A 27,627-nucleotide genomic window follows, 5' to 3' on the forward strand; every position below is an offset into this window, starting at 1 on the left:
TCATTTCTGCAGGTAAGTTTTAATAAGGCACAGTTTATTAAAAACTAACTTTATTATTTTGGTTTGAAACCGGTTCGCGCTCATCGCGACCCACAGTCTTAACATTTTTACCGAACTGGAAAAAAAATTCTAATTCCTTCCATAGTAAATATTTGAATGGTTTTTTGTAGACTTTACGTTTTCTATATAGAATAACGCACATTTCTATAAATGATCCTAGGAGAGCCAGTAGTGCACCTAAGAATAATACAAGGAACACACCTCCGACGTTTTGAAGATCTAAGGCTTCCGCTTCTGATTTTTTGGACTGGATCTGAAAAAATTAAAACAGATTGATATTAATTGAAAACAAAACTCTGATTAAGTTTTTTAAAGAGGAAAAGATTTACTAACAGCTACAGTTAAATATGTTTTTGTATATTTAATAAAATTAAACTCTTCTTAAACCTAGAAAATATATTTAATGGTAAAATAAAATACCTGGAAAATAAAACAGGCAAAGAAGTAATAAGAAGTACTTAGTAACTTTTAAGAAGTACTTAGTAATAAGAAGTAACTTTTCTCTAATCGTAACAGTTCTAACACTTGAAGTGCTACTAGTGCCGCTCTCGTACCGAGACCTCTTCTAAATCCGAATTCCGAGGAGTCTCAACACCGCTTTCGTATTTTGTGGAAATTCTGAAGTGAATGATCTTCAGAAACACTTTCAGAGTGTGAGTCATCTGTGATCATGTGGAATATAAAAAGATGAGAGCATGTGGTTAGGAATTTTTCTGTGCAGTAAATTTGGTTGACAAGCCCTTAACATTTTCGTTATCTAGTAATTTGAGTGATTCAACGAATACTAAATTTTATTCAATCGTTTTCATATCTTTGATCGAGCTTTTTATTGCTCGAGTAATCTCTAATTTTGTGATTAAAGGCCTAGACAAGTCATCTTCCAGATTATCTGCTAACTTAGGTCTATCATATGCAAGATTGCAATGATAGACCTAAGTTAGAATTGTTAAGAGATTGCAAATATATTGTTCTCAAATAGCTTTTCTCTGTGGGTTATCTTGTGAAATTTGTCCTTGTTTATTTTGTATGTTAGAGAAAGTCTGGTTCCTTTATACACCAACTGTTTCTCTTATTTTCTTAGGTATTGCTTCCCTATCAATTTGCATTAACCTATTTTTCAATTTGATATCAAACGACTTTTCACAAGAGAGTTCTTTGAAATCGTAAAAGATTGACTATTTCTAAATGTAGCATTATTATTTGCAGAAAATATAGCTGTTAAACAAATGCAGTACACTTCCTTTAATGCCGATTTAATCAAGTTAGTAAACGAGTTGTGAATGGCAAACTAGGTTGAACGCCTTTGCCAAGGCCACAAAGGCACAAAGCGATTTGATAGAAAGTGTTATTAACTATGTCTTGGTATCGTTCATTTTTCTTTACATCGTCTAATTTTTTATAAATCTCCTTTGATAAGGCATCTTCGGTAGATTTTTTCAGATCTAGCTTCAAAGATAACATTTTTTATTTTTATTCATTATATCAGGAGGTTTTTATTAGCTTAAGTAAATTTATTATTCTATTAATTTCATATTCTGGAGTTACTCTTAAATAAAATAAACTTCTGTTGGACCTATCTATATATTCTTAATCTCAACATCAAGGTTGTTAGTTATTAACCTGGAATTAGAAGTAGTAGAAAATTTAACTAATAAAACATTAGGAATTTTGTTTATTTTTAAGGATTTTAAGTTTCTTTTTTGTTTCTTTCTTTTGATATAGAAGAGTCGAATTAGGCTATGGTAGTATATTGAAAAAATGGAAGCGAGCTCAAAGGTCGATAGATAAAACCCTACTTCCTGGATATATTAAAAAGGATTGGTATTATTTAACACTTATTTAAATTAAGTAACAAAAAGTACTTAGTTAAAAATTTAAATTAATATTTTTTTTATATACAGCTAAAAAAATCAATTTATTTCGTTCTTTCAATAATTTCCCATATGAGATGGCAATTCCTAAATTAATATTTTATTTATTTAACTATGACATAATACATATGTTACTTGCTTACCGAACAAGTGCTACCACCCCTTTGTTCCTTCCACCATTTAATTTTCAATTTGGTTAACACACCCGTTTCCTGCAGTTTCACCACTGCTGTACTAATTTCATTTCTGTATTTTGAATCTGAAAATAAAAAAAAGTGATATGGTATAAATACTTTGGTTCCGTACTGCTAACCCTATTTAGGACACGTAACCGTACGTGCATTAGAAAGCGATGCAAAACTAGAAACTGGTCAATATAGCGGCAGCATTATTACCCCAATGAATGAACAAGGTACTTAGCAACTAACAACAATTAACAATTTTTTTGTAATTTTCAATTTCTGGGGCTGTCAACATTGAGACAATAACTTTTAGAGCATTAATACATCGATTTTAGAGCACGGACTACGGAATGATTGTCAAATGTTCAGAAAGTTGCCTATAGCTTGCTGACTACAATAATCGCAAGATAATAGGCAACCAGCTTGATTAAAGCCATACGAGCCGATTGAAGGATGTTGATATTTTTGGTTTTAGACATTTTCCATTTGTCATGTCTATTATGCAAGTCCTATATAGTTCAAATGAGAGAAATTTTAACTGGATATAAACGGAATAACAATGGTGACTTTGGGATCCTTCAGCTTGTTTTCTTTTTAAATTTAGATGTTAGTTTTAATGGAAAATCATCAATAAGCATTTTAATCTAATGACCAAATGTGGATACGACGGTATAATAATTAGTGCCAAATTGGAAAATTTGAAAATTTTTAATAAAATCCATCCGTAATATAAAATCCATAATATATAGCTAAGCCATTTAATAAAATAAATAAATCTACTATCACATTTGAAAATAAGGAATCCTACTTCTACAGCATATTTTGATGAAATTGCTGTACCGATTCTAACATAAATGTAACTAACATAGTACAACATTGTCATAATTTTGTAAGTGCATATAAGTGAATTTAACTGCCTTTTCTCACAAATCAAAATTGCTGCTTCAGTGACAAGTTTTAAAAATTACAATTTTAAAGTTTAACTTATGTACTAGAATAGTACATTTAAAAATAGATATAATATTTATATAGTTAGAGTTATTTATTGTAAGTAGAAATTCGATTTCACTAAACCATTTCATTATACTATAAAAGACTAATGTTCCAAGTAAATCTCACCTTTTTGCATGGCTATTCCATATCCTTTATTATCCAAGAGTCCTCCAACTTGAGCCAAAGAACAATGCCTAGCAACGTTGTATTCAATGGTCACGGATTCCATGAGAAAAGCGTAGTTTTCTGTTTCGACCCTTCGTACGCCTTCCTCGTTTTCATCGGTCATTTGGTCGTCGTGTTCTTTGAGGTGCTTGTAGACTATTTGGTTGGTGGTAAGGTTGGAGTCCTAGAAGGCTGTATTTTAGTATTTTATTTCGATCCAATAATTTTCTAGTTAAATTGTTTGATTTGTTGGGTTTAGGGATCGATAGATAAAAGACTAGAATTATTTAAATTTCGCTCAATATAATGGTTATCTTAAGGCAAATGTAGGAAGTGTTTTAAGTCTTTTATTTATCCAATTCTTTTATTTATAAAAACGATGCTATAAAAAAAACATCAAGTCAGCTAACGTATTTTGATGCGTTAAGGAGGGTCCATAAATTATCTTCCCGTCAAAGAAAAGATGAAAATAGTTGTTTCTTTGCTGTTTATGTAATGTAAGGGAGATAAATTTCGTTTTTGTGATAAATGTAGATAAATTATCAATACATTTCCTGATAAATTATTATTTATTGACATAATGCAGAAAGAAAACTGTGTACATTTAAAATTATAATGCCAATATTTAGAATAAAGAGTGGACAAAATTCTGATTGTCCGATGTCTTTTGGAGGACGTAATATTAAAGCCGGAATTTGTAGTATTGGCAATCCATGTTGGAAGTCCGTTATTGTCATCACTATCATGTAACTCAATGTATTCAGCTGATGACTAAGTGGGGCCATGCGTCGTTCAACTCGGTTAAAATAGCTTCTACCAGAAGTATTTGTAGCGATAAAGATGGCGTCAAGATCATAGGATTTGATATGAGAAATAGCTTGCTCGATTAGTCGACGAAATCGTGGGTTTTCATCTGGCCCTCCATCGGCCATCATGATCATAGAATAGGTTTAACCAAGCCTTCTGTAGTTTTTTAAATTCTGGAAGTTCAAATAATCTTTTAGAATCTTTATCATGGAAACTTTCAGAAGAAGACGAATGCTTCTCAGAACGAATTCCGATGTAAGTTAGGCCCCCATATATCATGTCATCGGGATTGCCTATTTTTCCATCTGTAATTTAAATATCTGCGTACGATTTGGCTCGCTTTATAATACTATGCTATCAATTATATGTTATTTTTGGGATAACATTATTCTTTAAAGTTCTTTTTTTTATACTACTATGAGTTCTTGATTTGTAAGATTTTTAAACTGTGAATATATTTTCTGGTTAGTATCTTTCCTACAAGTTAAAACTTTAACATAGTCAATTTATTGTCATCAAGGCTATGAGCATAAGATACTGTAACAATATTGGCAACGTTGTGAATACGAACTGTTCTCCGTCATTCCGTATTGGCGCAAGAGGGTACATTCCTGAAGACGCGTGGAAGGTTAGCGAATCTTCCCAAACACTGGTCTGCCGAATATATAAGGAGCCGTACCGCTGCTGGGAGGGCAATTGACAGTTCTCTTGAAATTTAAGTCGCAACATTGGCGCGATATTTAAATCGACGTAAATAATAGTAAATAAATACATATTTCTAGTAGTCTTAAGGGTGTACGTGTAAAATAAATCATTTGACTATTTTTGTAAACATCGAAAGTTTAAATTCACACCTTAACAAATGATAAAAACGCTACAATACATTAACAGTATTTTTCTTTTTAATATATATATAAATTAGCGTAAAAATTGATGTCGTATATTCAGCCTGATATCATGATTTTGAACAAAACATTGATATATTTCAAAAGATTTTCGTATCAATTGCACACTACATTTGTAATTAAAGTAAATGAAAAATGGAAAATATTAAATCGGCCTAACGAAAAATGTACCTTTGTAATCAAATAATTCAGTTTTTAAAATTTGTCAAAATGAAAATATAAGTTCGATTTTTACAATTTTGTTGATTTTTTCTTACGTAAGATCACTCCCCTTCCACCCTGCGTAAGATTTTGTAAGATGAGGTCAGACCACTTTCTCCCCTAAGCGTCTTACGCAATTTATGGATGGGCTTTTATAATGTAATTTAAATGAATGAAGTCTTTTATATTAAAACTCCATGAGAAAAAATAGAAAAGTATATCATTGTTACAGTAAGTAGCAATGAGAAAATTAAATTGAAAGAACTATTTTAAATAGGCAAAGTTCAAAAAAGCGTCCATAAGAAAAAAAACTTATGGTTGACAAAGAGCAAACCGTCAGGTAAAAACTACATCTTTTCGCCCGGTATCAGTGCAATTGTGAAATTTATTTGAAAATCGTTTTTCCGGATATTTCGAATTTTTTCACTTCTCTTACTGGTACATTGTTGATCAAAGCAATGCATGGCTTCAGCCATCATGAAAGTCGAAATCGAAACGCCAAATTGCCGCAGAAATTGAAGAAAAAAGCGCGTTGGGTCTTAAAATATTAACAAAATTATCAATAATAAGAACAACTACTTAAAATGATTTAGATATTACTTTAGACTCCACTACTAATAGACATCCATTTCTATCTGGAATCACAAACCATTTCTTCTGGTTTGTTCGGACCCTTCTAATATCGATATACTCAAAAAGCTGTTTATTATACATTCCAGACATATTCATTTATAAAAAAATGTCCATATTATTTTAAGTATTTAGAATAATTTTGAAGTTTCTAACTATGGTACAAACGATGTTTTCTGCTCTGTTGTCTTTGTACTTTGAACGATGCTTATATATGTCAGATGCATGGAGTCATCTAAAGCCATTTTGAAACTTCTTGATGGTATTTGAAACCATTTTTTTGGGGCTATCAGGACAGTAATAATATGTCCTTGTACTTTACAAGTTATTTCTTTATTTCACATTTGCATACTATTCATCAATCATTTATTTTTCTTACTGGAATTTCAAGTCAGTTTTCGTGTTGTTGTCCTGTAAAAGGTTAGGTTATGCCTTATTATTTTCCACTTTATTTTAGGTATTTTAAGTTCATTTTTCTATGTTGGCTTTTGGTCTAATTTTTACATTTTATCTACAGGCATTTGAAGCCTTTTCTTAGGTAATTTCTCCTGGTATTTGAATCTACTTCTTTTGGACTGTTATGCCTGTTACTGTGAAGCCTTGTAATTTAAAAATGAATTAAAAACGTCATTTAAAGTTTTTTCCGGGTAACTGAAATCTATTTTTTTAGATCTTCCAAACTTTTGTAGTAGATTTGTTATGGCATTCCAGATACATAGCATTTGAAGTATGGTTTACCACTGTTCGACACACTCCTTTTATTTATGAACTTTTAAAGTAATTTAACCTCAATAAAAATAAGATGCCACTGTAATTAGTTTTCTTATAGATGTCAAATACTTTTGTTTAGAGTCACTAGAATGAACGAATTGCATGGTATTTGCTTTTAAAGGTACTGCTGTAACGCTGCGTAGTTTTGTAAAAAAAAAATAAAAAAATTGACTTCAATCATACTTACATGAAAAAAACTCGCAGTAGCTCCCCCTCGTTTCGCGCCATACTTAATTTCAGTCTGTTTAGCTAAATCATCAATATTCTTAAACGGTGTAACCCTAGTCTCTACTGTTAAAAATGCGGCTAAATTTGCCGTATAGGAAGACACCATAATAAGAATGAAAAACCACCAGAAACCCGAGGCAGTGCGAATAGAAATACCTCTGTAAATTGGAGATCTATAAGAATATTCCTATAATTGAGAAAATCTTACTTACATAGGAGCCAGCTCAGATCCTTGCTGCAACAAGCCGCCAATAGTAAACCAAAGTGAATTTCTTATGCTGAACTGATTCACCAAGTATTCTGGTTCGTCAACACACGGGTAAGGATTGGTCCATTCACTGGGTGATAATCTACCCATGATAAAGATGGATATAGATACAAATATATATGCTACTCCCAACATAAGCCAAACCCTCGTAGAAAATGGAGAGAGGAACATAAACAAACTTGGAGGAACCGGTTCTGGTTTTCTATAGAGGATGCTGATACCTGTAGAAATAAAAGTACAAGATTATAGTAAGAATCAATAGTAAGAAATTGCCCTTGAACTAAAAAAATATATTTTTTATATCAACATTGTTTTTATCTGAGCAACTTTTTAGAATTACTATGCAAATTACAATTAAAAATTTTATATAATCGATAGTGACTACAGTAAACGCTAAATCAAATTTTTAAAATTTGATTTCGGGATAGTTTTGGTACATTACTAAAAAAATTACTTGATTATGTTAGTTCAAAAATAATTTAGAATTCATTGTTGGATTATTTATATTCTTTTGACCTTGCTACATTAAAATTTACTCTTTTGTTAATATTTTAGAAACGCACATATACAGGGTGTTTCTTAACCTATACGCATAAACTTGGGAAATTATTGCTAATGATAAATAATGACTAATAGTGAAAAAAAATTTAAGTTAAATATTTTTAGTTTCTGAGATAATTCTTTTTTTTTTCACAAAAATGTAATAACTTTATTAGGTAGAATTTTGTTTTCAAATTAAGAAGTAAACAAGTCCGGATGATGTTTATTATGTTTAGTAGTACCTACTTTGCTATCATTTGATACAGTTGTATTTCGTTTTTTATTAAAATTATGCCGCATAATTTTTCAAATGAGGAACTAATGGACATGTTACTGGCATACGGGGAATCAAGACAAAACAGTGTGTTAAATAAACATTTATTTTGGAGAATTTACGTTTTTTTTAAATTTTAATTAATAAGTCGTTTATCTCCGTAACTAAAACTATTTTACTAATTTTTTTTTCACTATTAGTCATTATTTGCCATCACCAATAATTTCCCAAGTTTATGGGTATAGGTTAAGAAACACCCTGTATACAGTGGTCGGCAAATAATGCACCAAAAAGCAATTCTAGATTAAACTTGTGAAAATTTCTATGTTAGGCAAAATATGCCTTAGTAAAATATACGCTCATAAATAAGATACAGGATGTAAAAATTTAATTTTCGAATCTGTTTTTACCTTCAGCTCAAGTTTTTGAGATATTGATATGGAAACTAGGAATCGGGGGTTTTGGGAAAAAGAAATATGATTTTATTCTATTTTTTTAATATAAAATGTAGAAGGCGGTAATTACACCATATCAACATGCTGTTTCATGCCATAAGTTTTACTCTAGTAGAGTTTTATTATTTTTTGTTGAAGTAGATGATAAAATGATGATTTTTAAGGAAAAAAGGTATACTCCATTTATTTCGGTTAAACAGCCTGTTTTCGAAATATTTGTCATGGATACTTAAAAATCATTAAAATAATGTCAGGTATAGTGACATTAATTTCGACACTAAATAAGTTGAAAAAGAGGTCTCATAGCGTTAATTAAAAACGAAATAACTTTAGGTTATTAATAGTAATTTAATTTTAATAGTCGTGTAGCATCAACAGGCTAGTTTTTTTCGCTCTCAGAGTAGTGTTGAGTTTGAAGAGTAGGTAAAAGTCTATGTATAAGTACACGACTATTTTACTAAAACTATTTTACTAATTTTTTTTTCACTATTAGTCATTATTTGTCGTCAGCAATAATTTCCCAAGTTTATGCGTATAGGTTAAGAAACACCCTGTATCTCAAGATACATTAGTGCTATATAATATTTTTGTTAAATATATTTTATTACTAACCTAGGTTCATGAATTGTAGAGAAAAATCCACCACCCTTTCTCTATCTGAGGTTACTGTAAGATCTGTTATACCCAAGTCAGCGTTCTACGAGAAAACTTTAACATTTTAACAACAATTTGACCTATAAAGTATGTTTGTTCTTACACCGTCTATAATCTGCCGTATGACACCATCCCACTCGTTCGTAGCTCTATCAAGATTTCCATTTTTTCCATCCTCTTGAACTATAAACGTGTAATTAAAGCCTAATATAACGCTCAACTCATGAATTATGTCTATGCAAAATCCTTCAAACTGGTCATTTCCTATTAGTTGATCGGTGGACTCTTTTAGCATTGCATAAGGAGCAGTCTGTAAAAATAACATATAAAAGAATAATTCTTCTGTAAATACAATATATTTTCTTAACCAAATATATTCCAAGAGGAATTAAGGGTAAAATATCAAAAGTTTTTCTATTTATGTGTCTCACTACACCTAATGCAAAAATTTTAGCTCATGATTAAATGAAAAATAATATTTATCTGCAATAAATTGAAGAAAGTAATGTAATGTTTCGTTTTACATTTCACAAAAAAACCAAAATGTTACTATAAAAAAATAGAGGATCATCCATATTCAAGAAAATGGAACTCCGATATATGAAGTTAGGCCACAAATTGACAAATAAATAATACAGATTTTGGTGTAATAAATCAGATGATATACTTTGAAGTAAAGTAAGACAATTAAATAAGCTGGTTTTTTGGTTTATGTTTTCAACACATTTATAAGAAAGAACCTTTTTAAATTTATATAAATAGAACCATTTATATAAAATAAACTATATATAACTTATTACATCTATTCTAAATTCTATAAAAAGAAACCATTATACAATACTTTATTGATGATATTTAAACATACATATTATTTAAAAAGATTCAAGCATCATGTAGATGTGCATGCATCAATTTGAAGATTTACAGCAAAAAAAAAACCTTTTGTTCAAGACACTACAATTTTTTTTCAAATTAAATTTTAGTTAGCTCAATAAAAATTTTTGAGGTGAAGAGTAGTTTGGTGAATGACTTTTGTGTTTTATTTTTCACATTGTATTAAAGTCTCTTTACCTGAAAATTTGTTCTTGAAATTCAAGCGCTTACCAGTACAATCAGGACACGAAATGTTCTATTGAATATACTGTGCTCTACGTCACTTTCTTCTTGTGGAACTTGACTTCTGTCAGTAATTAAAGATTTTTCTTCAGAATCCCACTGTCCCACTTTTAAAAGTCCTTTGGTGGTGAGTTCTAATAAGTCCAAAGTAAAATATCGTCTAAATCCTGCCAAATCAAAAGAGACTCTCCCTGTAATTCCTTGATAGACTTTCTACAACAATAAAATAAAATAAATACAGTGGCTCAGATCATTGAGACCTAATTGTTAATGATCCTCCCTCAAAAAACAAGTCTGTGCCTACTAGAGTCGAACTGGAAATTAATGATAGGAGATAGACTTTAATAACCTGAAAAATATAACAAGAGATTCCGGAAGCATGAATATTACGTCAGACATAAAAAATTATTCCCAGAAGTCTGGAAAACAAGAAAGAATATCTCTGAAAATATAATTGTAATTGAACTTTTTTATGATATATTTTGATGACAGTTGGTGCTTAACATATTTTAAAATACTATATAAGTTGTAATAATATTTATGGGATTTACATGGAGATATATTCACTTATATTTATATAAAAATATTCTAACGTGAAAAAATATCGGTCTGATAAAATATAAAAAAAATGTCAATTATTTCAAGTAATTAAATGCTTGGAACAAAATAAAAAATGCCCTTGAAAGCCTGAAAAAAGGATTTTAATACATAGAAGGAACTTAAAATGACTTCAAATACTCCTGGAACATAATTTAAACGTTTGAAACATGAAAGATGTATAAAAATAACTTCAACATATTTCCAAGAAAAGAAAAACAGCTGTATCCATGTCGTGGTAATCAACTTCTAATAATAACCTCGCTATGAAATAAACCATAAGCCTTCACTGAGTAAATATAAATTAAAATAGTTGTTTACATACACTTTTAAGCTGATTGACAATAGTTGATCCATATTTCCAAGATATCGCATCGTGGCATTTTAACTTTTCAGCTTTAATCTTGCTCATTTCAGATAATTCTTTTATGACATCATAAAACATATTTAAGCCATCTATAAGTAAAACTGTGGAGAGCGTCATGATTCTCTTCAGTTCCAATTCCTCTTCAATAAGGTGGGGCGTTGTTTTAATCTTCTCCGCGAGAGCTATAAGGTTTTCATTTTCAGTGGAAAACATACGAATCTAAAATATAAATTTACCAAAATATCGTGTTTAGCCCACTAAGAGGATTTCAATTTACTCCTGTAATGTTACATCCGCTGTATTGAAACCGTTCCAAATCCAGTGTCGACAGGTCCAAATTGGTGATTATAAAGCGATATTTTTCTGTTATTAATCCAACTTTTTGAGATTCTATTAAAACTTCTTCTAAAATGTCAAGAGAACATTCTATAAGAATGTTAGTGACTGACATCTTTTTTATTATTTTTAATGCCTACAATAATTTTTTCAGATTGAAGTATTTATATTAAAAACCGTACGTACCGCTCTGTAAGAGCCATCCTGATCTACTTCAAGCTGCCTAAACACCAATTGTACTCCATACTCAATATTCAGCTCTAAAAGCGGAGCAATTCTTTCCAAACTATCATTGTTCTCGTACAATATTATAATGGTGTCCCAGGTAAATTCGCGAATCTAGAAATAAATATTTTTAAAGTCAATAGAGATTTGAAATTAATAATGCTTACCAAATGCATAACAAAATAAGCGATTTCAGCAGCATGAGGATATAAATTTATATCGGACTGGATCTTTTCAACATTGGGATTGTAATGAGTTTCAATTTGTGGTATTTCTTTGTTGTCGCATATTGATTGGATGTAGCTGGATGTGTGCCTCGAACTTGGGCCAAATATTCCTATTACTCGCTTGTCTAGTAATGAACATGCAGCTGAAAATATAAAGAGGATAGTGAGTATAAAAGGCATTAATTAATAAATGTCTTAAGAATTTAGACCAGTAAAGTCCAGTTTGGACGCAGTTATTTATCTCAAAAAAAGATTTTAGTAGCTACATTTCTGAAAAAACTCTCAAATATTTAAATAGAACCATAAATAGAAAGTGACATTGCATGGATTTCCAAAAAAAAAATATAGAAAATTTTTATTGTAGTTACTATAAACAGGACTTTTCTGATGCATTTGTGACTAAAAGAAGACTCTATCGGTAGAAGTCAAGTTCAGTTACAGTTCTATTATTTAAGATTTACAAAGGTCTTATAGGTCGTAGAAATTTACTTGGGTCGTCAAAGTTGTCACAATAAAACGCCATTGTCCTATCAGAAAATACAGCTGCAGAAGCTATTACATTATATGAATATTAATCTAGACATAAAAGTAAATATAACTCCGGAAGTATTATTAGAGATGTTACAGTAGATCTCTTACTTTACAGTAATAATTATTTTTCCTTTAAAGCATTTTATTTCAACAATGGATGGTAGTAGTTTTATGATTAAATTATGAACAAAATAGCAATTTCTTAGATGATATAGATAGAGATATACAGGGTCTCCCCTTTCAAATGGTCAAAAATGCCAGAGTATATACAGGAGCTATAAAAAAGTAGTTTGAGATGGGACACAGATGGTCGGAAGTGCGCCCTTTCCAAAATATAAGGTGTTGAATTTTTTCAAAAAAATTGATTTTTTTCCTCTGTATTAAAAATGCTTATAGCGATTTCAATAGAATTTTCAGGTTTTAAATTATAGGTGGTGAGGCAACTTTTTGAGCTATTGTAAGTGATTTGACCTGTCCAGGGACGGACTTGCAGCATATGTATGTTAATTTTTTTATAAAAAAAAGCTGTTTTTTTGAAAAAAAAAATGGTTGCGAAATATTTTGTTCATTTTTAATAAAACACATCACTTGCATTTTTGCGCTTCGACGCACAGTTTTCGTTCAAAAAATTAAATCCTTAAAAGGATCTTTCAAAACTTTAATATCGTTCAAAAATTTAATATCGTTACGATAAAAAAAAATAATTTAACTAAACAATAAACAATTCAAACCAAATGCTTAAAGTATCCTCCGTGCATTTCCATACATTTTCTGCACCTGTTGACCCAAGATGGCCGTACCCAAGCCAAGATAATTAATTATTATTAATTAATTAATTAATTAATTTAATTACTACTAAATTAGTGATAATAATAAAAGCGATTTTTGTTTTATTACTGTCACTCATTTTCTCTTCTTCATGTTATCGCCTTGACATTATTTGCAATTGGGTATTGTATTATTATTTTTTTTATGCAGATTACCATAAAAACTGGCTAAAACTTTCAGAAAAAAAAGAACTAATAAAATGAAAATAATAAAATAAAGAACCCTGGTTAGGGATTTAATTTTTTTGCACCAAAACAAAAAGGCAATAGCCGTGTTTTTTTTTTAAATAAACAAACTATTTAGACAAAAAAAAATTTTTAAAACAGTCGCGTAAGTACCTGTTTTTTTATAGAAACTTTAACGTAAATGTGCTGCTAAGTCCGTCTCTGGACAAGTCAAATTACCTGCAATTCATTTCTACACATATCATTTAAAAATTAAAAAATGCATTTAAATCGCTACGTGTTTTTAATACAAAGGGAAAAAAACGACCTTTTTTGAAAAAAAATTTTGAAACCCTGTATTTTGGAAACCGGGCACTTCCGACCATCGATGTCCTATCTCAAACTATATTTTTATAGTTCCTGTACATACTATAGCATTTTTGACCATTTGAAAGGGGACACCCTATATAACAGCGAATAAACTGCCGCGAACGGAACAAGTAAACAGATTATAACAACTTAGACAGCTTACAATAAAAAAAAAGATCAAAACAGTAAACCCATAAAAAAACATATACAAATGTATATAAGATAATGGAAAAACAATACAAACAAGAAATGCTTGAAAACAGAAGAAAACTAAAAACGATCATACCAACAAAGTCATGAAAAAAGTGAATGTAAATACGCTTCTAGAATATCAATGTATGAACACATTAAAATGGAATTCTTTTTTTTTTTATTTGCAAGAAGTGGAAAATTAAATGGAAGTCTTGTTCTAAAAACATGCATCATATTCCTATACCTTGCGTCAATATCATACAAAAGCAAAATTATATTTCGAGACATGTTAAGTATAATTTACTAAATTTGGAAAATAAAATGACACACATCATATTAGTTAGTAGATACTCAATAGTGAAGAATAGGTTAGAATTACTGAGTATAAAAATTAATAAGTCTCACATATAAGTCTAACTATTGAAATACGCTAAACCTAGGGTATAAAATGCCAAAGACTTACCCTTTTGAACATGAAAATGATTCGTAAAAGATACATTTAGGCTATCCCCAATTAAAAAAAATGGTGCAGTGTCCCACTTTTTATTTAAGTTATCAATAACAACCTGAAATGCTGCTTTATGTATGTCATCTGAAAATAATCCACCTAAAACAGATTCATTTAAAGTAAGTGCCGCACGTTTTGAAAAATGTGTCTTTCATACCAATCCGGTAGTGATCCAGGAATTTTACCGCCACAACACTAGATGTAATTGAAAAAAAATTTAACAGCCATAAACTAACTTTCTTCATAATATATTTGTTGTGATGTCTTCACCGTTATTTAATTTAAATGCAGTTGCAAGTCATTGAACAATATTTTCCCCAAAACAATGATCTTAAAACATGTGCGCCACGACCGATTCTATTTTTGACTCGGCGATTAATCGAAGGGGCCCGATTTTGTATCGCTTTTATTAGGAAGGGTATTCAGTTAAAGGAACTCTGAATTAAATGTTTTTATGTTAACACTCCACCAGTTTTGTTTCGTAGTTTCTACAATGCCAAATTAAATTTAAATTAATGTGTAAATCCTGGTTGTAAATAGTGATACTGAAAAAGCTTAACAGAGGAGTAGTTACATTTGCCAAAAAATTAGTCATGTGGGTGCGAAATGTATTTCGCCGCAAAATTAATGACCAACATTTATTCGGGTCTTTGTTAGTTATTTTGAGATTTTGCCAGAGGTTTAGTAATAGAATGAGAAACACCACCTAGATAATTAAATAGTATATTACTGTAAACATCGCTCAAATATTTTCTCTTAACTATGTACATTTGCTAAATAAATAAACTATTAAAACATATACAAAAAGCCATAATCAATAATTAACAAACAACTCTTTGCTTCTAAGCAAAGCTATTAATGTGATATAGCTATTTCAGAAAAATATTGTAAGATATCATCAATAGTAAACTCCAGGGTTATCATGGAGCCTGGATAGCACTGCTGAATTAACTCTTCAAGCATTTTATACTGCCTGATGAATTCTTCTTGCATCGCTCTCCATACTACTTGTAGAAGATTGCTTTCTTCTGACAGGTGCTTTTCTACTTTTTTGTATAGGGATTCTATACCTTTTTTTACCTAAAATGTGTAAATAGGTTTCTTAGTACAATTTTTTGTATGATACATAACACTTTATTTACGAACTTGCCATTTGCAGAAATTCTTAAGCTGGTTATTACAAGACGTGTAAACTGTATTTACAGATAAATGAGTTCTTTATTATCATTCTAAGAACAGAACAGAAACATTTAACAAATGCATATTTCTACACGTGTTTTGTTTAGGTTATGACTATTGTACCAATGTCTACCACCTTTAAAACTAGTTATTATGGTATTATTCATTTAAATGCACCTTTAAAGTGTTACAAGACGGGCATTAAGCAATTGAAATGTTATAAGTGTATAAATGTTTTGTAATAAAAATTAAGAGATTACCTCTTAATATTAATTATTTTGTAATATGAAAATTTGCTCATTAGTTTCTGAAAGGAAAGGTTCACGTTTCACATTTGTAATAAAAGTCATTTATCACGTTTGTAATAAAATAAAATGTTCGTATCCCTAGTAATTTAAGAGAAACTGTAAAAAATATTGCGTATTTGCATATTGCATCATGTCACTCTTAGTTCTAACTAACTTCTCTTTATAACAATTTTCGGTATTGTCAAAGATATAAGTACTTTACTCCTGAGCAAAATTCACGTATTTTGTCAAACCTCGTTTACGACTAATAAAATTTGATATTTGATTATTGCATTTTACATTCTGGACCATACAAAATAGAATATTTTTATAAAGAATATCTTTTTTTTATAAAACTAATAATAAAAAAGTTTCTTATATGTTGCCAACTTAAGTAGACACTGTAGAAATGCAATCTTAATTAATTCATTAAATCATTATGGAAAGAGGACCAAGTATTGATTCTGTACTACAAAACTGATCTTAAAAGAGACCCATAAATATTTTTAAAACAAAAAATATTATCGACTTTAAGAAACCAAAAAGCTTAATTGCTTTGTTTCAAATTAAAATAAAATGATCCTTGAAACCTAACTGTGGGTCAATATACACTTACAAGTCCTTAAATACTATAATATACTAGCGTCTAAAACTTCTGAACCTCTATTATATTTGAACAATTCTGGTGATCTGATTGATACACAATGTATCTGATTGGTCACATTGATAGTTGATAATAAAAACTCTTTTTTTACAATTTAATCTCGGTATTTATAGCTTTACAGCCATGCCAATAATTTACCATCACAGAGAAGTCCGTAGATAAAATTGAATATAATATTTGATTTAGTAAAAGCAGTTTTTCACCTACCTTAGTGTAGGTAGGTAATAATATAAGAATAGAAGAAACCTAACAGTGTACGCGTCCAGGCACTAAACTATAATCTAATCATTTATTCATCTAATTTCGTTTATGCGTCATGTGCTGTAAGATTGTTCTGTGGTTTATAAATTTAATTCATAGATTTCCATCACTCAGGTACTAATGTAATAGAAATCAATAACTTTTAAATTTAATAAATTGTACACATAGATACTTCCACTAAAGTTGTAATTTAATTTTTTCTTAGTATATAAAAGTACCAATTTTCAAGCCAAAAGTAAAAAAAGAACCTTCTTTACTGAATTTGAGAAACCACAAAATCACTGATTCATCACACATCAGATTTATATTTTAATATTTTTAAGCTTATAAGGAGCTTATTAAGCAACTTTAAAATAGATAGATATTCAGTGAGATAAATATTTTGTTTCTTCTAAGCTAAAAAGAGAAAAGAACATTTTTTATCGATTTCCATTAATGAAACTAAATGGAAATTGAGATAAATATTATTTCTAAGCAGATAAGGATTTTTTTTACTAATTCAAATTGATGAATCTTCAAAACACTTAAGCAGATAATCGCTGTAGTAATAAAATTACTGCTGACATTTCCAAATCGATAAAAGAAAAACAATCTGTATTTTTATTAGTGGATTAAAACCGATCAAATAAGGAATATATTATTATTTCCACGCCAATAATGGGAAAATATATTTTTACTAAGCCCAGTTCATGAGCATTTAAAATTACTGCTGTGATGAAAATTTGATCGTTTAAAAGCAGATGGACGAAAAATAAATAATTTTTTATTGGCAATCTATTTAAAATCAGTGCTAAGATAAATATTTCATAATTTTCAAATCAATATAAAGCTTAAATATCATTACTTACCATACTACCAGGATACTGACTAATCACTTTCCTTAACTCCTGTTTACTGAACGCCAATTGATAACTGACTTCTGACGCTTTTACTCCACTCGCGACCCTCGCTTGTACACCTTCGAAAAATGTCTATAAAAGATGTCAATATTAAAAACAATTTCAAGTTTTAAAAAAACTTATAACAAATTGTGTTTCTTAAACTCACATTTAACTTTTCCAGTGGTCTTCCAAAGTACAGGGTTACATACGACTGAAGAGCGTCCTGATATCTTTGCTTCGCCTCTTTCCTTTGACTATCCAAAACTGATATTTTGAGCTGCGATAAAAGCGAATAAAGATGATGATAATTTTCTAAAAATATTTAAATTTATTTCAGTTTTATGGTGCCAAATAGTCTACAATACCCATTTTCGTGACCTGCGAAGGTGTTTTTTGATCATTAGCATGAATAGGAATGTACTCTATAATAGTGTCTACAAGTCTCGTATACCATTTTTCTAAATCAGCCGCCCTTTCGCTTCTTAGCAAACATTCAACGTTTTCAGCAAATATTTCTAGATTCGAGACATAGGGTAGGATTCCCACTTTGGATTTTCGCGTTAATCGACACTCTTTCACCGAATCTATTTGGGTTTGCATGAATTGATCCAGGGATCTTTTTATCTCTATTAGTTGAGAAGCAAAAGTATTGCTCAGGAAGGAACTTTGGGCTGACATAACGTGCTGATTTAGGCACACAAGTACGTACATACAATAGCTAAAATTCATTGAATAATTCATAACTTAATATTGTGAGATAATTTAATGCCTTTTGCAGCAATTTTTAGGGCTAATTTTCCCTGCTTTTAAAAAAAAACTTACAAACTGTCATGCTTCTTAATATGATCAATTAACAAATCAAGCTCTGTCTTCAGGCAAGAAAATAAGTTGCTCATCATAGTTCTAACATCTTCATTAATCTGTTTATCCACTTTTTTCTGAGGTAAAGTAATTTCCGGATTTAGCTCACCGCCATCTAATGTTGTAAGAGTATTTTTCGATGTTGGACTTAAAACATCTAACTAAAATATGCATATTATGTAAAAAATAACCAATTGATTCACCAAAACAAAAATACCTGAAAAAATCGGACACAAAACTGCTGTTCTTGCAAAAAAACTGGTTCTAATTGCGTTAAGACCTGTTCTAATAGTCTCTCATGGCGTTTTTTATCTGAAATATTTGTCTCTAGTGTCCAGAAATCCCTATCCAGTCCAATCAACGTTGTTGGTGAAGAAACAGGATATACTAATAAGTTATTTAAGTATTATACTAGGTATAACGAGTGAGTTACTATTACCTCCAATTTTCTCTCTGGCAGAGATAAATAAACTTCTTAAATCTCTATCATATAATTTTCCTAAAGAGGAGGTGTACACTTCTTTTAGTGAATCATACATTTTTTTATCCATAACCTAAAAGTATTTTTTTTAAATATACAGTTAAATATATCATTCTAAATATTTACTTTCATCCAGTGCATCAATTCTGTGTAAGGATATAACTCCTTATGGACCCCACTGTGTTGCGGCAAGATTAATCCATCATTGCTCCTATCGGCTTCTCCTTTATGGTTTCCATAATGTATAAATAAGTTATTTAATTGCCTGCTTAAGCTTCTTGAAAATTTCTCTTTGTATTTTTCAAATTTCTTTCTTTGCTCTTGCACCGCAGACATCTGAAGAAGTGCCTTATCAATATCTGAATTCATGGCTGTCTTTAGTGCATAAGCTGCTTTTACAGACAATGCAAGTCCTTCGGGTGAAGTGAAATCTGCCTCATCAAGGATTTTTTGGTATTCTGGAGGTAGATCCAGTTTTGTCTAAAACATACCAAATACAGCAAATATTTATAAAAAGAAACATGATACTTACAACAATGTTTTCCAGTTCCTTCATCAACAACTGATTATTCTTATTTACAATTGAATTCATAGTGTTCTTCTTCTCCATTGTTTCCATAGTATCTCTAACATGGCACAAAATTTCATCATAATTGTCCAGTTGTTTTTCTAATCTATCTGCTTCATTTATGGCCAATTCAAGTTGCTCCATTAGGCTTTCCACATGTTCTTCTGATGCTAGGACACACTGAACATTCTCTCCATCAAGAAGAGATAAGTCCCTTGCAAGTATTTCCATGAAGCCTTCAGCATTGCTTATAGCAAATTCACATCCTTCCATTAATCTAAATTGTCAATATAAAGTTTAGAGATATCAGAAACATATTTAGTCAATTAAGGAGTGAAAAAGTGATATAGTGAATCTTCCAACAATTCTCAAAGCTCTTTTGTGTAATCCCAAAAAAATTGAACATGTAATCTAAAGATGATTGTTTTTCTTTTTTTTATATGTGTAGCAACAGTATTTTGTTGTTTATTTTAAACTTTATTCAGGTTTATGAACGCTTTGTCACCAAATTTTATTGATTTTCAGAGAAATATATTCTATATCCAGTGTCTATAATTTTTTTAAGGATAATGTACTCATGAATTAATAGCTATTATAAGAGAATGCCACTTAATATACAATAGGAAGATATCAAGGTTGTAAGTCAGTATATCAAATCCTTCATATAAAGCTATAATGGACTATTTTATTCAGAACTTCATCTTTTCTTATGATTATTTCACAATGCAGGTACTAAAGATATGGATTTGGGGATATAATGGTAAAATTGTTATTTTTAAAGACCTCGACTGTAACAATCATTTAAATATATAAATAATAGAGAATAATCTTATAATCTTGTCCTGGTGGTCTGTGATACATAAAACTATAAATATTTCAGTGAAATGATCAGAGTTTAACTGTTTGGTTTTACCACTAACCAAAATTACTTACATAAGTGGCCTTATATGCAAAGATGTAACAAAAACCATGTGGCTAAAGATTCATGATTTACAAGAAAACATAAGAAGGCTACTAATGTGAAAATATTTCAACACAATCCCAGGTTGCCTCACTAAATGGTGGCTGATGGCTTCAACCATCATTTTGCAAATTTAACTTTCACCAGTTTACACTGACGATGTGGTGTCTTTGATAAATCTTTTAAAGTGTGCAAATGCCGGAAGTTTTGACGAAATCTCCAATAATTTGTTGAGAAGTGTAAGTTTAAGAAGTCCAGAGGAAGCAATTTCCAAGTGGAAAGTTGCTAAGGTTATTCCTTTTTATAAGAAATGTGACAGTAATGAATACGGTAATTAGAGCAATAGGTTTACTATCTAGTGTCTCTTTTCTATACCAAATTTAATTACTATGCTCTGCTCAGCATAGTTTCACTCTCTGTAAAAGCACAGAGATGACCCTATGAGAGTTTCAAAATGAGAGTGTAGCTGCTCTTAATGAGGGAAAGAAAATTTTGGGGCTATTGTAGCAAGTCATGTATCATAATTGAGGGAGTTCCTCAGGGTTCTATCCTTGATCCTGTTCTTTTTTTTAATCTATGCAAATGATCTTGTATCTTATATAAAAGGCCTATCTGCTAATGTAAAAGTGATATCTTAGACAAACACTACCAATATTTTGATAAGGGGTTATAGTTATGAAATGCTCAGAATCACCATTGAAAATGTATATAGAAGCATCAGTTTTAGTCTGAAAGGAACAGATTAAGCCTTAATAGAGATAAAATCCATTTAGTTCGTTTTTTAGGGAATCGACCTGTCCTTGACAATGTTATTTTGTTTAGGGACACACAGAATGAGCTGTTGCCGATGGGTAAGTCCAAGCTATTAGGTATTTGTTTTAATCAAGACTTAAAATAGCAGTCTCATATTAAATATCTATGTAACAGATTGAGAGGTAGTAGTTACTCTTTGAAATATATTTTACATCATTGAATCAAGCAGGCACTTTTAACATTGTCCTATGCCAACTTTCATTCATTTTTGCATTATGGTTTTTTCAACTGGAGTCTAAGTTCACTGGCGTCCAGAGTATTTTTAATTCAAAAGTATGCAATTAAAATAGTTAGCAGCTTTAGGTATAGAGACTCATGTTGGAAGCACTTTAAAAAAAGAAGATTCTTACTTTAATTGGATTGTATATTTATGAAGTAAATACTTATGTTTATAAAAATCGATCAATTTTTTCAAGCAAATAGGACTTTACATGTAGACAAAATACAGGCGCAAACTTCTTTTGTCAATAGATTGATTTAAAAACCTATTATGCCAAACAACCTTTTATCAAAAAAATATTATTTATAACCATTTAAGTTGTAGTGTCATTGTGTAGTTGACTCCCCAAATATATTTATTTTTAAGAAAAGGCTAAAACAATATTTACTTTAACAGAACTATAGATTTATAGTTATTTTTTAGATGAGTGTATTTTTTTCATACTTGTAGACTTTATATTTCTATTGAGAAGCATTAATATTTAAGCTTAGTATTATAATAACTTGAGAAGTATAACGAAGATTGTTTTGTAAAAAAATTACCATTTTTATTACTTTTAATATTATATTTTAACTTATTCTTCAGTTAAGAAAGTATATTTTTGTATATGTACTTTGTACCAAGGAAATAAAAGAATTATTAAAAGACTATCTTAACTATACAATAGCCTATAATGGATTAGACCTTCATCCCTATTAAGAATGGGTTTTTTGATTTTTGAATATTGCTAAACCTTGCATCTAATGCAATAATGCATTATACCCATCTAATTTTCGATTATTATTATTAAGTTGTTTTAGTAATTTTAAATTGACTGTTGCTTCAAAGTGGCCAGTATTTAAAAGATGTCACAGCCAAATTTTACTTTTCAACTCTTCCATATTTAACATGAGCATGCTAACATGTTCTTTAAATCTGACATTAATTGGTCTTCTTGTTTGCCCTATGTATTTCTTATTACAGTTGTTAAAATTAATTTCATATATCCTAGACTTTTCATTGGTTTTCATTTTATCTTTTAAGTTCTCTGAAAGATTTAAACTTTGTTCAGCCAACCAAATCCATTTATTGGATTTCTTGCTCATTTGTCATCCCGAGGATAAGGCCACTTAGAAGTAGATTTAGTTTAATTTTAAGCCTCTCCTGAAGATGCTAATATCATAAGCAAAACATGTGTCCAGAATGAAATAAAGAGGTCTGATTAGTGGTAAAACTGTTTCTTGATTTGAGTGTAACACCAAAGGTTCCAACCATAGGACTAAATATTTCAAAACTTGTAGAATGAAACATGCTTTGTCCTTACCTTTTTAGGTCTTCCTGCTCTCTGTCTGTTATGGCTTGAAAATCATCTGCAATATCATTATCGAATGCATTCAATGGAGATGTAATAAAATTATTTTCCGGAGTTAGTGCATCTTCAGTTATCCATGCCTTTGGTATATTCTTAAAAACAGGCATATCTTTAACAACATGCTTGGAAGCTTGCTTCCAGAGATTATGTATAAAAGCATATCGTTCTTTGGGGCTTGTAGACACCCACCTGTAGACTTTATCAAAATATAGATCAAATTCTTGTGTGTCATAGATTTCACTATGACCGTCTACTGATTTTAACTCTGCCAGAGACCAGCTTCGTTTTCTTTTAAAAATCTGTTTGTCGGTTTGTTTAATTTGAATGATATAAACATTAAAAGGTACAGTTGTTGTGCCCACTAGGCAAAGGTAGGAGGTTTTCTTTTTCTTGAGATATTTGCTGACATGGCAGCAAGATATAAGGCGTTCCTCCCCGGGGTTAAAAACGTCCTGTTGTAAAGTTCGTATTACTGCGGAAGACATTGCACCGGCGACAAATTAAAAGCTTTCACCTTATTATAAAATTAAATATCAAAATATTTTGAATAACAAAAATGAGCAAAAAATACCATCAAAACAAACTACTGTCACTGTCATCTGTCATTTAAGTGACAGCAATATGAATATTAGGGCGGATTTACACGACTTTTATGAGAAGTTCATGGCGACGACGCAACGAAATCCTATGCTGAGATTGACAAAGGTGCCTTGAAGAAAATTACAAAGAGAGGAATACTTGTTGAAGATTTTCAGATTAAGAATAAAAAGCTGATTATCAAGAAACGTCAGATTAGAATAGCATGGATTTCTACCCACAGTGAGATTTTTGAGAACGACAAGGAAGAGTAACTAGCGATCATAAGGACATAGATAGGATATTCCTAAGCTGCAACTCTGTGAAATCCTACCAAAAATATTTGAAAGGGTATAAGACCAGTGGAGGACTAAATTTTAGGATCAAGATAAGAGATGCTGTAGAAAAACCTCATAAAGAACCTTAGTTTCGGAAACCGAAATCTGATAATAACCATGAAGAGTATTAGATCAAATAATTTCTATTATATCTACAAATTATGTGCTGAGATTGAGGATCTTTGAAGGAAATTGGAAAGAGAGAAATACTGACCTGCAGTGAAGATTTCAGATAAAGAATAAAAAGCAGATTTGCTAGAAACACTCAGATTAGAATGGCACGAATTCCTAGCCACACTGGCATTTTTAAGAACGATAAGGCAGATAAACTAGCTAACATGTGGGCTTAGAGACGATATGCCTCAGTTGAAGCTCAGACATATCCTACCAAAAATATATAAAAAATAGTTCCAATGGAGAACTAAATTTAAATATCATGTTAAGAGACGCTGCAGACGCTGGACAAGATATGCTTTAGCATATATTGCTAAAAAAAGACGTACTTATTTATTTATTAAAAGTGAGAGAGAGTATACGTTGAACTGATTAATGGTTGGTTTTTATATTATACAGTTAGTAAATTAGAGACTTAAATATATTATATATTGGACCTATAGATTAATACGCACTCCTCAGCAGAAATCTGAATCAATCAATCGGAAACGCTAACCTTCGAGTGAATTCACTTATAAGTTTCGTTCATTAGCGTGGCGAATCTAGAATTGTTAAAAACTGGGAATTGTGCATCTTGCTAATTTCATTTGCTTGAAAATAAAAATACGTGTGATCTCTTCGCAGCTTTAATTCAGCTTTTGAAGATTGATGTTTGCAGCAGTACTTGGTTCAATAAAGCTTTTCCAAATAAATGAAAAGGTCCAAGAGGATCCTACTAGTTCCCTTGTTCTCCAGGGCTAAACTATTCTTGTTCTCCAGGACTAGTTTTATATTTATATGAGGACACATGTGCAATAGCAATTTCTATACTTTCAGGAGTTCAAAGAATTTACGTCTGTTGTGACTTTTTTAGAGAAATGTTTTCCGATTTCTCAAGCAACCTTTGATCATTTCAAGCAAATTGATGCAACTTTTTGGTATCATAAAATAACAAAACGGCGAATCCTCCTATTTTCATAGCTTTTACCACTTATATCTTTTAAAACCCTTGGGGATTATTCACGCGTTCTATTGTATGTTGCAATCAGTATAATCACTTTCACAGGTTCAAAGAATTTAACATACAGCAAACTAAATAAGAAAAGATCTTAATCCCCAATTCGTAGAGGTGAGACTAGATGAAATTATTTTATTATGTTAGCTGTCCTTTACGGGTGCATTACTTCTATTACGTGTCTATTATAGATACTAATAATGTATCTTATCATAATTTGGGAACGACCAGCTGATCGCAGTAATATCAAAGTATATCTAAAAACTTCTAAGTTAAAACTTATTTTTTGAAGAAACTCAATTCATTCTACTTAAATAAGTTTTATATTACCATTGATAAAATCCCTAACCCCGCCCATGCAAACCACCGATTCTAGCAAAGTTGTGCCGTGATTACCGCAGGTTATCGGACCCTATTTATTCTAATACCCGAAAGCGAACGTGCCGCAATCTTGGCCCATAGATCAAAAGGGTAACCAGACTCCACCCCCTTTTATAAGGGTTGATAGCGCGGAAAGTCTGCAATTGGTCTGGGGGTTGGTTTCTCCTCGGGCAACTGCGTAGTAAACGCTCCCTGGATATTTCTTTGGATTTTTTTGATATTATTCGAAAGTTTATATATCAAAGTAGTTTGAACGTCGCTAAAACGTTTTCAAGGTGATTGTTTTGTGATGAACTATTTCGATATATCGAGTGGACTTTATTCGGACGTAAGTTAAATTTTGTTTTGAGTAAAACGTATTTTGCATGTGCCTTGCATAAGATAACGGTAAGCAAAATAAATCGTTACTTTTTTATATGTATATTTATTTTTTCGATAAACCATTCCAGTTAAGCCTAAGACCTTATGTTTCTAAACGCAGATTAAGGTGCAATAATACAAATATTTCTGAGTAATATGGTAAATTGTTAAAGTAATTAATCATTCTAATAAAACGTTTATAACTGTGCTGCCTTTCTTAGCACGAGCATTGTGCCTCTGGAAGACTCGAGTACGTTTTGGTAAAATATTCGAATATATAATATATATATATAAAGTCCTAAATATTTACTTCCGAAATGGCGGACTTTCTCAACGACTTCTTAACTCTACAAAAGTGCTAAATAAACTGACCAAAATAGGATCAGAAAAATAATTAATCTTTATAATTTTATAGATTTCTTTATTCTTTATTTAGGATTGCAATAAATGATTTTATATCGACTTAAGCACTTGACAGACTTGACTTTGAAAATTGTGGGGCCTAAAAAGGTTGTTTAACGTTTTGAGGATGATATGTAATGGCTGAATCTCTCCAAGGGGTTAAAAATCTCACTAATACTAGGCATATCTTTTTAAGAAAGAATAAAGAAGAATAAAATGAATTCCAACGTGCGTGTTCAGAAAAAGTATGACTAAAAGTCGCGCAACAAGGTCGCATCAGTTGGTGCTGCCACGAAAATTCAATACAAATTAGTGTAGGTTTATGCCCAATAAAGATTTGTTACGTTGTACGTTATTAGGGGATAAAAAAAGAGAAAACAAATAAAAAGACAAAATAAGGTAAAGGAAACATTGCCAATTATCTTAATTTTTTTAATGTGGTCACCCACAATTATGACGGTCGTTGTCCGCTCATCAATTGAATTTTATATATCGCGTAATAATTATTGCTCTATGTCTATATACGAGTATATCTTCTCCTCTTCTCAACTGAGCTCGGTTAGGCATGTTTCATGAATTCATTTAGTGTTTACATGGAACTAGAATTGTTCTGATATATCTTTGAACTTTCTAGAAACATTACCAAATTGTGTCAGTAATTTGAATGTTCCTGAAACATTTTATTAGATTATTCGCTCAATGTTAATTGTTACAGCTTCCACTGTTTCCTATTAAGGCCATGATCTGGTATAATAGTTTTGCTATCTGGCGGAATGATTTTGCCATTTGTTCGTTTATCGCTCAAGTCATTATTGTCTCTCAAACAATCCAGAGAAATGCTTTTATTTTGTTTTTGAAAAAACTTTAAATATTTCGATTAAAATAGCTATAAGTATCCAAATGGTTAACCTAGAATCGTCACGTTTTTAGCTTGAAATCTATTCTCACGAACTTTTTATTTATGTGCCCTAACCGATCGTTTGAGAGGAAAATCACAGAATAGTAATATTCAGAAAGTAACGTTCTCCGAAACTTTTTAATCTTAGTTCACATTTCTTCATTTTTAATATCAATAAAAGATTTAAATTTGCAGATAGGTATGAATTATAATGTATTTGAAACCCTTTCATAAAAGATTCATAAACATTCTAAAGAAACGGTATATTTAGGTTTGGTACACTTAAACGAAAAATTGGTGGTATTGGCGGTATCTATCTAAAGAAGAGGCCAGATTTGCTTTTACATAATGATTTTCCATGAAAATTAATCTTTCAATATTTACTCCCGTTCTTACTAAAGGCATAAAAATAAACTAATTTGTTTATTTCATTCCTTTTATCATTTACTATGACATCAGATAAATCATAAACCCAGCAGGACGACCTTCTATACCAAAGTATCTTTCGTGCAA

General features: G+C 30.6%; 2 protein-coding genes across 2 annotated transcripts; both read right to left on the reverse strand.

Annotated features, from left to right (window-relative positions):
• Positions 1-33: 33 nt before the first annotated feature.
• On the reverse strand, positions 34-15,035 carry LOC126736176 (glutamate receptor ionotropic, kainate 2-like). The gene is made up of 14 exons (XM_050440414.1): positions 14,622-15,035; positions 14,420-14,563; positions 11,813-12,015; positions 11,607-11,759; positions 11,362-11,556; positions 11,043-11,303; positions 10,109-10,333; positions 9,108-9,314; positions 8,963-9,047; positions 7,026-7,302; positions 6,773-6,971; positions 3,233-3,455; positions 2,075-2,190; positions 34-313 (listed from the first exon to the last, which is right to left on the reverse strand). Exons 1-14 carry the CDS (start codon positions 14,707-14,709, stop codon positions 38-40), a joined length of 2,652 nt encoding a protein of 883 aa, XP_050296371.1. The 5' UTR covers positions 14,710-15,035; the 3' UTR covers positions 34-37.
• A 138-nt stretch (positions 15,036-15,173) lies between these two features.
• LOC126736177 (exocyst complex component 1) lies at positions 15,174-23,587 on the reverse strand. The gene is made up of 10 exons (XM_050440415.1): positions 22,944-23,587; positions 19,611-19,923; positions 19,205-19,558; positions 19,037-19,151; positions 18,815-18,984; positions 18,559-18,758; positions 18,102-18,454; positions 17,903-18,048; positions 17,704-17,826; positions 15,174-15,544 (listed from the first exon to the last, which is right to left on the reverse strand). Exons 1-10 carry the CDS (start codon positions 23,474-23,476, stop codon positions 15,320-15,322), a joined length of 2,532 nt encoding a protein of 843 aa, XP_050296372.1. The 5' UTR covers positions 23,477-23,587; the 3' UTR covers positions 15,174-15,319.
• Positions 23,588-27,627: the final 4,040 nt, after the last annotated feature.

The sequence above is a fragment of the Anthonomus grandis genome, chromosome 5 (assembly GCF_022605725.1).
Source record: "Anthonomus grandis grandis chromosome 5, icAntGran1.3, whole genome shotgun sequence".
Lineage (NCBI taxonomy): Eukaryota > Metazoa > Arthropoda > Insecta > Coleoptera > Curculionidae > Anthonomus > Anthonomus grandis.